This window comes from Bidens hawaiensis, unplaced genomic scaffold (assembly GCF_021521415.1).
Source record: "Bidens hawaiensis isolate Kalapana, Puna unplaced genomic scaffold, B.hawaiensis_p1.1 tig00028284_1, whole genome shotgun sequence".
NCBI classification, from domain to species: domain Eukaryota; kingdom Viridiplantae; phylum Streptophyta; class Magnoliopsida; order Asterales; family Asteraceae; genus Bidens; species Bidens hawaiensis.
This window is the reverse complement of record NW_027505115.1, coordinates 118,545-132,155: the sequence shown is the minus strand read 5'-3', so window position 1 is coordinate 132,155 and position 13,611 is coordinate 118,545. Positions and strand designations below refer to the sequence as shown.

Below are 13,611 nucleotides of genomic sequence, written 5' to 3'. Positions count from 1 at the left end.
CGGCTTACGACTCCGACCGAATACGCCAAGTCGGGACTAGTTTGTAAAAGGTATCGGAGACCCCTGGCAATCTTTTGATATCTCGTAGCATCAAAATCTTCTTCATCTTCAAATTTAGAAACTTTTATACTCAGATCCAACGGAATCTAAGCAGACGTAACACCCCGGCTAAAGCGGAAACGCCCGAGTGTGACGTACAGATTGTTCAAAACACATGTGACACTATTAAGTGGCAATATTATCATTAATTGATTTAAACATCATATACACAAGTTTGCAAACAAAGAATACAAGAAAATATAAATACAACTAAACATTTTATCCATTTGTTTAAATAACCAAAGTCTAGTGTCTTCTCCAAGTATCATTCTCTAATCACGGTACTTGTAACATATGCATAAAATAATGTCAACTATCTACATAGTTGGTGAGTTCCCACAGTTTTATATAAATACATAAAAATCATGCAATTCATGGACAAGTGATAAATGAGCAAGTAAAGTCCTTTCGAGTTGGTGTCAACCAACATACTCGGGTAATCACGCAAGTAAGGTCCTTTCCAGTTGGTAAAAACCAACGTACTCGGATAATGAGGCCCTTTTCCACTCGATACAATGGACCTGAGTGAAAAGGGGAGCGTATGATCATACTTATTGGGACTACCACGTGCAAATAAAATTCGAGCAAGTAATCAAGTAACTCACAAGTCCATATAGTGAATTGCAGTCTGTTATCGAAATCGTAATACTTGAATTTGTAATAGATACATATGCTACCCCAAATTATGAAAACGTTTAGAAAGGGGTTGTGAGAAACTCACCTCGAAATCGACGATAAACTTGTAATAAAAACCATAAGCGTGATAACAGGACCAAAGCAACTGAACTTCTCGAACTATAATTGAAACAAAACGAAATCTAACTAACAGGATAAATAAAGTTGAAGAATACTTTAATTTAAGGGCTTTACATTATTTTAATATTCTTTTATTGTGATAAAGCATGTTATGGTATTTTAATATTGTAAGATTATACTTAAACTTTAACGGAATTTTAACGTTTTTATTTAATTAAACATTATTTTAACTACATTTGAATAACAATTTAACACTATAATGAGGAATGTAATATTTGTGAATTAGGGATTTTGATGATTGTTTTAACTTGAAAATGGTAATGTTAACGAGTCATAAAGCTAACGAAACCGAATGATAAAGTTAGTGACAAGGGATTATAATATAATATTATTTAGGTGTTGTTTCAACTAACATTTTATTTTAGGTACGAGAAATATAATTACGAAGTACGAACTTTGACTAGAATTTACCTTGAAAACGATTTATTTTAGCGTAAACAAAAGTAATATGTTAACGAAAAGATAAATAATATAATATTATTTTTAACGGTTTTCACGAAAACTTAATGGGTAGGAAGTGTAGGGTTTTTGGATGGCAATTGATAAAATACAAATTATATTTAATTTATAAGTAATTTATTTAGTTTAAAAATAATTTTATTTAATTTATTATGATTTTTAATATATAAATCTTGATTACAATAATAAGTAAATGAGTAAAAAAAAAAAAAAACAAAAATGATATGCATTGACCCGGATTCGAACTCGGGTCCTTGATTCCACACCTACATGACTTAACCATATGATCTATCTGACCAATTGTTAACATAACATAAACTATTATATTTATATAAATACAAGTGTTCATCATATTTCTTCAAAACCTTAACAATTCAATTCGATCATTTGATTCCGTGTTTGTTGAAATTAGTTTAGGGTTATTTTTAATCAGCTAAAAATGGATGAAATACATATAAAAGTTACCTGGTGACGATTTGTTTTGATGGAGAAATAAGGTTCGCCGGAAAATAAACTTAGCGAATCGATTTTGAGTTATCAAGAGTGTTTTAGTGATTATTGAAATGGGGAATGGGTTTAGACTGAGATTAGGAATCTATTTATATGCGTAATTGCAACGTAAACGAGTTAATTCGTGATTATTATTTTGGCCGAAAATCCGTCAGTTAATACGCGCGAAGTTACACACTAGTTGAACGTTTTGGACGATGATTATGATTGATTGGTAAGGTCTATGGCCATTGCAAACATTTAATTGTGTTAATTTGTGATTTTGACTCGTTTTTGTGGTTGGCAGGAGGAGCATACGTAGCCGGAATTTTCGCCGGAAGAGACGGCTGGAAAACCGTCGGTTTGGAGGGGGGGGGGGGGGAACTGGGCTGGATTTTCTTTTCTAATTTTAATGTATTAATTTGAATATGTTACACATTATACCCCTCAACTTTCAAGTTTCTCTTAAATAGATTTTTAATTATTTTTATATATTTAACCTTGTACTTTGAGTTAGTTATAAATGAAACAAAATTAATATATATTTCCATGTTAAACCTTGAACTTTGAAGTATATTTGAAATGAAAAAGAAATTATAAAACATGGATAGATTTCGAATTAAACTTGTAACGTTTGCGGGTTGATTAAACATAATACCCTAGAGTTTCGTAAATTGAATAAAATGAAAAGAAATCGAACGAATGATAAATGTAGCTCATCGTGAATATAATATTAATGATGAATAATAAGCGAGAATACGTGTAAACGATAAATCGGGTCGATCTAATGAATTAAATAAAAATCGACAACTATAAAATACATTAAACGAAGTGATATATATATAAGCAAAACCTAAAATTTAAAATGGGTCGGGTTTTTTTTCGGGTTTGAAAAGGAACCAATGTTATAGGATTCACAACTTTTAAAAATTTCGTCCAGAAATTAATATAAGAATAATATTTTAAAAGAAAATAACTAATACAATGAGTTGTTTTAGGTTTTAACAATTTTACAAATACACAATTAATTAAAAACAATAACGTCGATCTTTGAATGGTCCGAAAGACATACAAATGGGAATATGGCAAGGGCACTTATATATAGGATGTACCAGCGGCGTATCCACCATGCCCTTATCATACTGCATTTAACCCGTCTTTCAATATTATTCCAGGTTTCGAGTTACTGCACACAACGTACTTATTATGTCTTCCATGCGAGGACTTGGATAATTACGTGTCGACCCATAATTACCTTTATCGTCGGATGGTCCACATAATCTGTCCCATTGTGTGGGTTTTAAGATAAATAATTTCTTATATAAAAACCTTTAAATCAAGAATAGTAAACTATGGAGATTGAAAATAAGGAGAATATATAACCAAGTCCCTGAGGTCAAAGGTTTAAACGAAATAACCGATGTTATTGAAATTTTAATGAAATAGAGGGATTCTAGAATAATCTAGAATGAAAATGTTAAAGTCATGAACATCGACATAAGTAAACGAAACATTGGAATCGAGAATAACAGAGTAAATAATGTAGCATTGAGCTAATAAAATATAAGCATGTAAGTCAATAAAGCATTGGGTCTGAGAATAAGTTAAATAAACGAAACTCTAATAACCGAATAGAGTAAATCCTTGGAGTCAATATGACTCGTTTAAACAAATCAAAATTTCTGATAAATTATCAATGTGAATAAAGGTCACATTGAGATTAAGAATCACATGAATAATTGAAAAAGTGAAACATTAGTCTTAAATTGATAAAACATTAAAATCAAGAATAAGTAATTGTAACTTCTAGATCAAATTAAAACATTGGTCAAATTGATGAAACATTAAAATTAAGGATACACCAGACAATCAAAATGATAATAAACTCAACATATACATAGTCTCAACTTCCCCTAAACAATTACGTTTATGGGAATTCAGTTGTAGACTGCAAGAAATAACAAATTAAACCAATTTAGAATGTAACTATGAATGAAAATAGTTCACTAAATAACAATAACCAAACTTGATATTTAATTCGTAAACAACCTTTGAAAGGAAATCGATATATAAGATCTTTCTTGAAAATGCTCAAATAGAATAATATTTATAGCAACAATACATATGAAAGAAAGGAAAACAAAAGGTAGCTTGCGATGCTTGTCTTCTCGAAGGTGGGTAGTGGTATGAAGATTACTACAGTGGCGGTGTCATGATTTATTAATTCAAAACTTGCTGGCATTGACGAGGAAGGGGAGAAGAAATGATTGTTAAGATTCGTTTAAGTTTGTGAGAATCATTTGTAGAATGTGATGTTTTTATAACTCAAGGAAAAATAATAATTTGCAAAGAAATCATTAGTAAGTGCTAAAGTTTAAAAAACTTTATAAAACCCTTTAGTGTAAAAGATTTTTTGTTGGGTTGTGTCTTATAAAAACATTATGGAGAATCGTCAAATGTTATAACTTGTTGACAAAACTATTATAGTGATAATATTATACTAAATGAAACTCACGAACTTAACGAGTGTGAAAAAAAATGGTCATCGAGTGAAATGTGATAAAAACATTTTTATTCAACTTAAGAAAAATCTTATTTTAAGATCTTTTGAAATAACCATAATAATATTAGTAAGGATATTAATAGTAATAATAATAATAATAACACTAATAATAATAAATAGTAACAATACGTACTTCACTTCCAGATTTTGATCTTAGCGGGTTCTCTAATAAGGACACCGCCCCCCCTAAAGCCCAACATGTTGTGGCGAGTGCCTTATTTAGTGGAATCGTCAAGAGTTTAGAAGTGAAGTTTGATCTATCCCCTCGCCAAAAGGCGGTGTTTGAATGCCTTTGGGCTCCTCGGGCTCAGGATTTTCTAACGGCTATCCCCATTGAAAGATTAGGCCAACGTATGTCGGGTTTGGAGTATCGGGCTATCCTTAAGTACCGGTTAATGATCCCTATGTTCCCGACGGATGAACCTTGCCCAATTTGTCGCAAGGTCTGTTTGGATTCTTTTGGTGACCATGCGGTGCATTGCAAAGAATTGCCTGGCTTTAAATACAGACATGATCTGGTTAGGGATGTTCTGTGTGATGTTCTTAAACGGGCAGGGATTTCTGCTAAAAAGGAGGCCCTTGTTAACTTTCTCACGGATCCTATTGAAGGGAGGTCTACTTTACGACCAGCTGATATTCTTGTGTTCGGGTGGGCAGGGGGGAAACACGCCTGTGTGGATCTTACAAGAGTGTCTCCTCTTGTTGGGCTCAGGGACCGTGGGTTTGTTGTGGGTCAGGCTGCGTTGAAGGCTGAATCGGGCAAAGTTGTTAAACACGAGAAAGCTTGTTTAGATAATCAACATGTCTTTCTACCATTTGCCTTTGATACATTTGGTTTTCTGGCTCCAGAGGCTGTGAAATTTTTGAGTAGGGTTCAGCGCATCGTACACGGAACCTCTTCAGCTTCTAGGTCTCAAAGCTTCGTTTTTAGCAGGATTGGCTTTGCTGTTCAAAAGGGGGTTGCGGCGCAGCTTGTTGCCCGTTTGCCTGCCACTTTATTGTAATCGTTTTATAGTAAATTATATAAAACTTCGATTATTTATAACAATAACAATAATAATAATAGTACAGATGGTAATAAGAATAATATTGGTACTAACCCATTTGGTATGAAATTTCTTTTAGAGAAAAAAATATTGATTATACTTCGTATAACAAAAATATTTTGTGAATATATGAATATATGTATTTATTAGATAATCAGGATTTGAAATTTTACGTAAAAGGTGTTTATAAGGGAAATTAAATGTGGGAAGTTTATTTAATTAAAAATTTAAGCGTGGTTGATGAATTTGAAAAGATTAAGCATTGATGCTAAAAACGAATAAATTTTTAAGATGACAAGGAATCGCGGAATAAGTTATCGCATAGCGGAACCGAGTTAGGCCTGTCTAAGTATTATGGGGTGCTTGGGTCGTTGCAATGGTTACAGGTTTGAAGTGCGAGCATATGGCAAGGTAAATGGTTAGGAAAACATGTTGCGGGAATAGATGGGTCGTGTTGAATATGTATGGGTTCTCGTGTATGCATCTTTGTTGGGTTGAGTTTAAGTATCCGAGAGTTGTGTTGGGTCTGGATTGGTTCGGGCATAGCTTTGTATTGTTGCGGTTAGTGATGAATATTGGTTTGTCATGGTTGGGATTGAGATGGTCATTTGCTTGATGATTTGGGTTGCTATTTTGTGGTTTGAGTTTCGAGGGCAACGTCGCGGGGAACAAGAAGGCATGTCGCGAAGTGTGAGGAATTCATATGACATGAGTCGTAAAAATGAAATTTGTATTAAAATCAAAAGAAACATTACATGAGAGATTCTTAAAATCAAAATCCATCTACAAATATGAAAATAAATAAAGAAGTACAATTGCATGAAACAAAATTTGAAATTGAAATGCTCATGAGTCAGCATGAGTTTTCGCATTTCAATAATAATAATCTCGTAAAGTTTTGAATTAAAAATATATCAAAATTTTGAAGTAAAAACATGGAATTAATACAAACCCAATATAAGTATTGAAATCGAATTGAAAATCGAGTGTTTATGTACCACCATAACTTTTCGTCTTTTCAATTTAAACCATAATAATAATTAAATTTTATAAAGCAAAATGAATTGAAAATCGACTATTCATGTATCACCATGACTTTTCGAATTTTCAAAAACAGTAAATGGATTTATAAATAAAGGAAACGGATTGAAATTAAACTATTCACATAACCCAACGACTTTAAAAACCGCAACATAAACAATTGAGTCTTCGAAATCACACGTTGTATGAATCACCATAGCTTGTATGTTCCAGTAAAAATAATAATGTGTAATCAAATTGAACTGAAAGTTGGGTATTCGTGTATCACCACGACTTGACAGACTTTTAGTTAAAACATATAAATCAAAATGCATAATCAAATCGAACCAAAAGCTGGTTATTCGTGTATCACCACGACTTGCCAGACTTTTAGTTGAAAAACATTGTAAAATATCGAGGGTCGGAGTCGCACATCGTATGAACCGCCATGACTTGTGTGACATCCTTAGGAGTGTGACCATATTCTTTTCACAGAGAGAACATGGTTACGTTTGAAAGCATAAAGTTGCGATTAGTATGGCATTTGGTGTGGTATGCTTTGGCTTAATAAGTTTCATGCCCTTTCCGAACTCTCTAGGTAAGCAACTGGGTCCGCGTCTGATTGGATTTGTACGCATTGCTTATCCTTAGGTTTCAATAACCTTGGTGTCAAGAGTTCGGAAAACAAGCATGTCCCCCTTACAGTTTACTACATACCCACCACGTAGAAATGTCTTTATGAAGACGAAATATCGGAAAATCAAAAATCATTTGTTGAGACTACTTGAAAATCTTAGTTTTAGGCATAAGCCTTGGACTTGTGCGTGCGCTTGTGTAAATGAGGCGTAATCGAATCAACAACAACAAAGTAATATAACATGTGCATTAAACAATCACATAGGGCCCACATAATTTCTAATCATGCAACCCTAAACAAATAAATAAATAAGCTATAACTAACTAGGGCACTACGTCTAATGTCCTATCTTATAGTCACGGCTCTGATACCAATTTGTAACACCCTGGCTAAAGCGGAAACGCCCGAGTGTGATGTACAGATTGTTCAAAACACATGTGAAACTATTAAGTGGCAATATTATCATTAATTGATTTAAACATCATATACACAAGTTTGCAAACAAAGAATACAAGGAAATATAAATACAACTAAACATTTTATTCATTTGTTTAAATAACCTAAGTCTAGTATCTTTTCCAAGTATTATTCTCTAATCACGGTACCTGTAACATACGTATAAAGTAATGTCAACTATCTACATAGTTGGTGAGTTCTCACAGTTTTATATAAATACATAAAAACCATACAATTCATGAACAAGTGATAAACGAGCAAGTGAAGTCCTTTCCAGTTAGTGTCAACCAACGTACTCGGGTAATCGCGCAAGTAAGGTCCTCTCCAGTTGGTAATAACCAATGTACTCGGATAATGAGGCCCTATTCCACTCAATAAAATGGACCTGAGTGAAAAGGGGAGCGTATGATCATATTTATTGGGGCTACCACGTGCAAATAAAATTCGAGCAAGTAATCAAGTAACACACAAGTCCATATAGTGAATTGTAGTTTGTAATCGAAATCGTAATACTTGGATTTGTAATAGATACACATGCTACCCCAAATTATGAAAACGTTTAAAAAGGGGTTGTGAGAAACTCACCTCGAAATCGACGATAAACTTGTAACAAAAACCGTAAGCGTGATAACAAGACCGAAGCAACCGAACTTCTCGAACTATAATTGAAACAAAACGAAATCTAATTAACGGGATTGATAAAGTTAAAGAAAAATTTATATAAATCTTGGATGGCAATTGATAAAATACAAATTATAATTAATTTATAAGTAATTTATTTAGTTTAAAAATAATTTTATTTAATTTATTATGATTTTTAATATATAAATCTTGATTACAATAATAAGTAAATGAATAAAAAAAATAAACCAAAATGATATGCATTGACTCGGGTCCTTGATTCTACACCTACATGACTTAACCATATGATCTATCTGACCAGTTGTTAACATAACATAAACTATTATATTTATATAAACATAAGTGTTCATCATATTTCTTCAAAACCCTAACAATTCAATTCGATCATTTGATTCCGTGTTTGTTGAAATTAGTTTAGGGTTATTGTTAATCGGCTAAAAATGGATGAAATACATATAAAAGTTACCTGGTGACGATTTGTTTTGATGGAGAAATAAGGTTCGCCGGAAAATAAACTTAGCGGATCGATTTCGAGTTATCAAGAGTGTTTTAGTGATTATTGAAATGGGGAATGGGTTTAGACTGAGATTAGGAATCTATTTATATGCGTAATTGCAACGTAAACGAGTTAATTCGTGATTATTATTTTGGCCGAAAATCCGTCAGTTAATACGCGCGAAGTTACACACTAGTTGAACGTTTTGGACGATGATTATGATTGATTGTTAAGGTCTATGGCCGTTGCTAACATTTAATTGTGTTAATTTTCGTTTTTGACTCGTTTTTGAGGTTGGCCGGAGGAGCATACATAGCCGGAATTTCCGCCGGAAGAGACGGCCGGAAAACCGTGGGTTAGGGCGGATTTGGGCTGGATTTTCTTTTTTAATGAATTTTACGATATTAATTTGAATATATTACACATTATATCCCTCAACTTTCAAGTTTCTTGTAAATAGATTTTAGATTATTTTTATATATTTAACATTGTACTTTGAGTGAGTTATAGATGAAACAAAATTAATATATATTTCCATGTTAAACCTTGAACTTCGAAGTATGTTTGAAATGAAAAAGAAATTATTAAACTTGGATAGATTTCGAATTAAACTTGTAATTTTTACGGGTTGATTTAACATAATACCCTAGAGTGTCGTAAATTGAATAAAATGAAAAGAAATCGAACGAACGAAAAATATAGCTCATCGTGAATATAATATTAATGACGAATAATAAGAGAGAATACGAGTAAATGATAAATAGGGTCGATCTAACAAATTCAATAAAAATCGACGACTATAAAATACATTAAATGAAGCGTTAGATAGACACACACACACACACACATATATATATATACATATATATATATATATACTTATACATATATATATATATACTTATACATATATATATATATACTTATACATACATATATATATATATGTATATATATATATATATATATGTATAAGTATATATATATATATATATTCAAACAAAACCGAAAATTTAAAATGGGTCGGGTTTTTTTCGGGTTTGAAAAGTAACGAATGTTACAGCAGAATTGCAAATCTCTCCCACTTCAGCTAAATTTTCTTCGCATACACTTCTTGCTTGATTTTTATCCCATCCTTGCTTTGTGAAACTTCAATTCCGAGATAATAAATTAGCTTTCCCAAATCCTACATATCAAAGTTTAAAGCCAACTCGCTCTTAAACTCCATTATTAAGTTTAAATTGAAACCCGTCACGATTAAGTCATCAACGTACACATCGACTATTAAGAGATCAGCTCCAATCTTCTTTCGGTATACTGCTTGTTCTTGCATGCACAGGTGAAACTTCATATTTAACAAAATGTCTTTTAGATTTGTATTCCACACCCTCGGAGCTTGCCTTCAGTCGTACAATGCTTTGGATAATTTGTATACTTTGTGCTCTTCACCCTTTTTAACAAAACCAAGCGGTTGAGTATCAAATACTTCTTCTTTTAACTTGCTATGTAGGAACACGGATTTGACATCAAGGTGATGCAATTCCCAACCTTCATTCGCTGCGAGTGATAGTAATAAATGAACCGTTTCGAGTCTAGCCATTGGTGCGAAAACCTCGTCAAAGTCAACTCTGGGTTACTAAACATAACCCTTTGCCACGAGTCTCGCCTTGTGTTTATTAAGCAAGCCGTCCGCGCTTCTTTTAACCTTAAAAACCCACTTTAAACCAATCGCCTTTGCACCATGTGGTACCTTGGTCAATGTCCATGTTTTATTTTTATTAATCGACTCACTTTCGATACGCATTGCTTTCACCCACTCCGGTTTTGATTTTGCGTCGTCAAAACAAACCGGTTCATCATCAGCAAGCAATAAAATATCTTCATCAATCGTACTCGAATTCAAGAATTCAAGACATAATTATTAAAACATACTGGGGTAACCGTGGCTCGAGAAGATCTCCGAACAGCTACAGCTGGCTTAGGTGCAACCATGTTGCTTGTACCATTCAGGCTTGTTGGAGCGTTTTCGACTATCGGTTCTTCACCCACGTCACCATTTGAACACATAGAGTTTGACCCAGGGCTCAATCTGATGTTTTCGGTATATACGATTCCTTCTCCGGTGTCCATTTCATCACCAAAGTTAACCCAAAACATACCAGGTGATCGATCCTGCTCGTCGATTATTTCGGCACTTTTACCCCAATTCCAACCTTGTTTTTCATCAAACTCCGTGTCACCCGCTCGACTCATAACAATTTTTCAAGTCAACAGAATTTTATAAACGATACACTGCCGAACCTCTCTCGCTTCAGAGATAAACTAAACGAGTCGAACGATCGTCTAATTTTTTTAATATTTCCACCAAGTATTTTGAATATGCAACACATCCAAAACTTTAAGAAATCTAAGATCCGGTTTCTTTCGTTTTAACATCTCATACGGAGTTTTGTCTTTTAACGCTCGAGCTGGAATTTTATTAATCACGTCGATCGAATGCCTCACCGCTTCTCCCCACATATAATCACGTCGGTCGAATGCCCGAGTTATATCCAATACCGTGCGGTTCCGCCTCTCCACAACACCGTTTTGTTTAGGTGTATATGGAGCGTTTAAATGCCAAATAAAGCTCTCGTTTTCAGAGAATCGATTGAAATCACGAGAAGTAACTTCTCCCCCTCAACCGTTTCGAAACGTCTTAATTTTCTCACCATTTTCCGCTTCCACAATGACTTTAAATCGCTTGAAGGTATCAAACGCTTTACTTTTTTCCTTCAACAGAAAAGTCAACATGAAACGAGAAAAATCATCAATCAAGACGAACACGTACCTATTTCTGGCTATGGTATTAGGAGTAATGGGTCTGCATAAATCTCCATGGATTAGTTCCAAGGCTTGGGATGCTCTGAAATTCGCCGACTTTGGAAACTGTTTCCTCATTTTCTTCCCGACTAAGAACGAGTCACAAATTTTATTTTCTTGATCAACTTTTGGCATTCCAACGACCATATTATTTTTCACTGTTTGCTTCATAGATTCGAAATTTAGGCGCCCCAGTCTCGCGTGCAAAAGCCAATTCTCGTTATCAATTCGGGTTAAAACATGGGTTTCCCCGTCTTTAATTTAATCGTATAAAGACGATTCTTGTATCGAGTAACCCGCATCAACAGTTTTCCTTGATAATCATACATCAATAAATAATTATCTTTCATACGAATGTCACAACTACTTTCTATTGCTTGCCCAAGACTAATAATATTACTTTGTAAACTAGGAATATAACAAATGTCGGTCAATAATTGTTGCTCCACCTTTTTACCGACTAGCAATATCGACCATTTCCCTCAAATATCAACATAAGACACATCTCCAAATTTAACTTTGCCACTGACATATGGTTGCTCGCTCCGTTAGCTAAATACCATAAGTCTTGTTCGTCTAAACCGCCCTTGTAATCTTTTGGTATAACCTTTTGTTCATTCAAGTACACTTTTCCTTGAACACACTGCACCATATAGAGGGACGGGTCTTTTTCTTTTGCATCGGCCAAATTTGCTTGTTTATCTTTCTTTCGTCCCGGACACCTTGAGACGAAGTGATCAAATTCATCATAATGAAAGCATTGAACTTCTAAGTAATCCTTTTTAACCCTTTGTTTATCCCCTTCATTGGACCCTCCTTGTGAACCATGGTTTTGATAGCCATGTCCACCACCACGTCCATTACCACGTCCTCGGTTCGAAACATTCCCGCACCCCCTACTCGATTCGTGTGAAACCTGCCTCGAACTCGAAGAGGATCCCGAATTATTAAACAAAAGTTTACCTTCTTCGGAACGCAACACGTGCCCTTTGATACGCTCCTCATAAGCTTTCAACCTCCCGACTACATCCTCAAAACCTACTGTTTTAAGGTCTAACACTTGCTCGAGGGATGCTATAACTTGAATAAACCAGTTCGGCAGGCTTGTGAAGAATTTCTGAACTAGCTTCCTTTCTTCACACGGTTGTCCAAGTGTGACTGCTTTAGAAGAGATCGCGGTCCTTCTTGAGGCCTACAAGTCAATTGTTTCGGTTTCTCTTATCATCAAACCGTCAAATTCACGTATTAACATATGAAGTCTAGCATCCTTCATACGTTCCGTGCCCATATTTCTTGACTTTATGGCATCCCAAATCTCATTTCCCAATTTAAAACTGCCGATTTGAAGTATTTGTTCCTCGGGAATCGACTGAAACAAAAGCGCCTTCACGATGTTATTTTTCTTTGAGTCATTAGAGCCCGAGTCAATTACATCCCAAACTCTATGAATCCCAAAAATAACCTCCATACACATATTCCAAATCATATAGTGTGTTTTCGTCAAAAGCGAACACTGAAACGATCTAGATGTTGTCTCTTTACCCGTTTGGTTCGCGTCACTCATCTTGTTTCTACGGCTATAAGATTTTGAAAATCCCTTGGTTTAACTAGTTCAATTTTTCTAGCTTACAAGATTAAACCCGGTACCGAATCTGATCCGAAAACACCTTTTGGTTTCAGAGTCAAACCCAACTAATTCTCTTTCAACTCTAATAGATAATAAAAGGTTATGTATCAATCCACAATTGGATTATGATCTATCCAATGCGATGATGTCACACTAACAAAATGTTTTGTAGATATGTATGCCACCAAAGTGATAATTCATAAATTCCAAATATCATCCACACTTATGAAAACAATGGTCTACAATTAATTCTCTTTTGATTGTTGATGCTTCCTCACTACGCAGGTCGCAGCACACCAACTAATTGCTAAGTTATGCGTAGGCCCCCCTTTTAATATAGGGCGCTGATCAAATAACCACTACAGGACACCGAACAAATAAAGATCCCTCACGTCGGTT

The 13,611-nt window shown here is 34.2% G+C and overlaps 1 protein-coding gene across 1 annotated transcript; it reads right to left on the bottom strand.

Moving 5' to 3' along the window:
* Positions 1–12,045: 12,045 nt before the first annotated feature.
* Positions 12,046–13,149, bottom strand: LOC143610821 (uncharacterized). Its single transcript, XM_077085193.1, has 2 exons — positions 12,861–13,149; positions 12,046–12,743 (listed from the first exon to the last, which is right to left on the bottom strand). Exons 1-2 carry the CDS (start codon positions 13,147–13,149, stop codon positions 12,046–12,048), a joined length of 987 nt encoding a protein of 328 aa, XP_076941308.1.
* Between the last annotated feature and the right edge of the window lie 462 nt (positions 13,150–13,611).

Excerpts from the sequence above, each read along its gene's own strand:
- LOC143610821 (XM_077085193.1), bottom strand. The coding sequence starts at position 13,149 with ATGAGTGACGCGAACCAAACGGGTAAAGAGACAACATCTAGATCGTTT. Across the intron at positions 12,744-12,860 it reads AAGAAATATGGGCACGGAAC|TCACACTTGGACAACCGTGT; the intron begins GTATGAAGGATG and ends CTTCTAAAGCAG.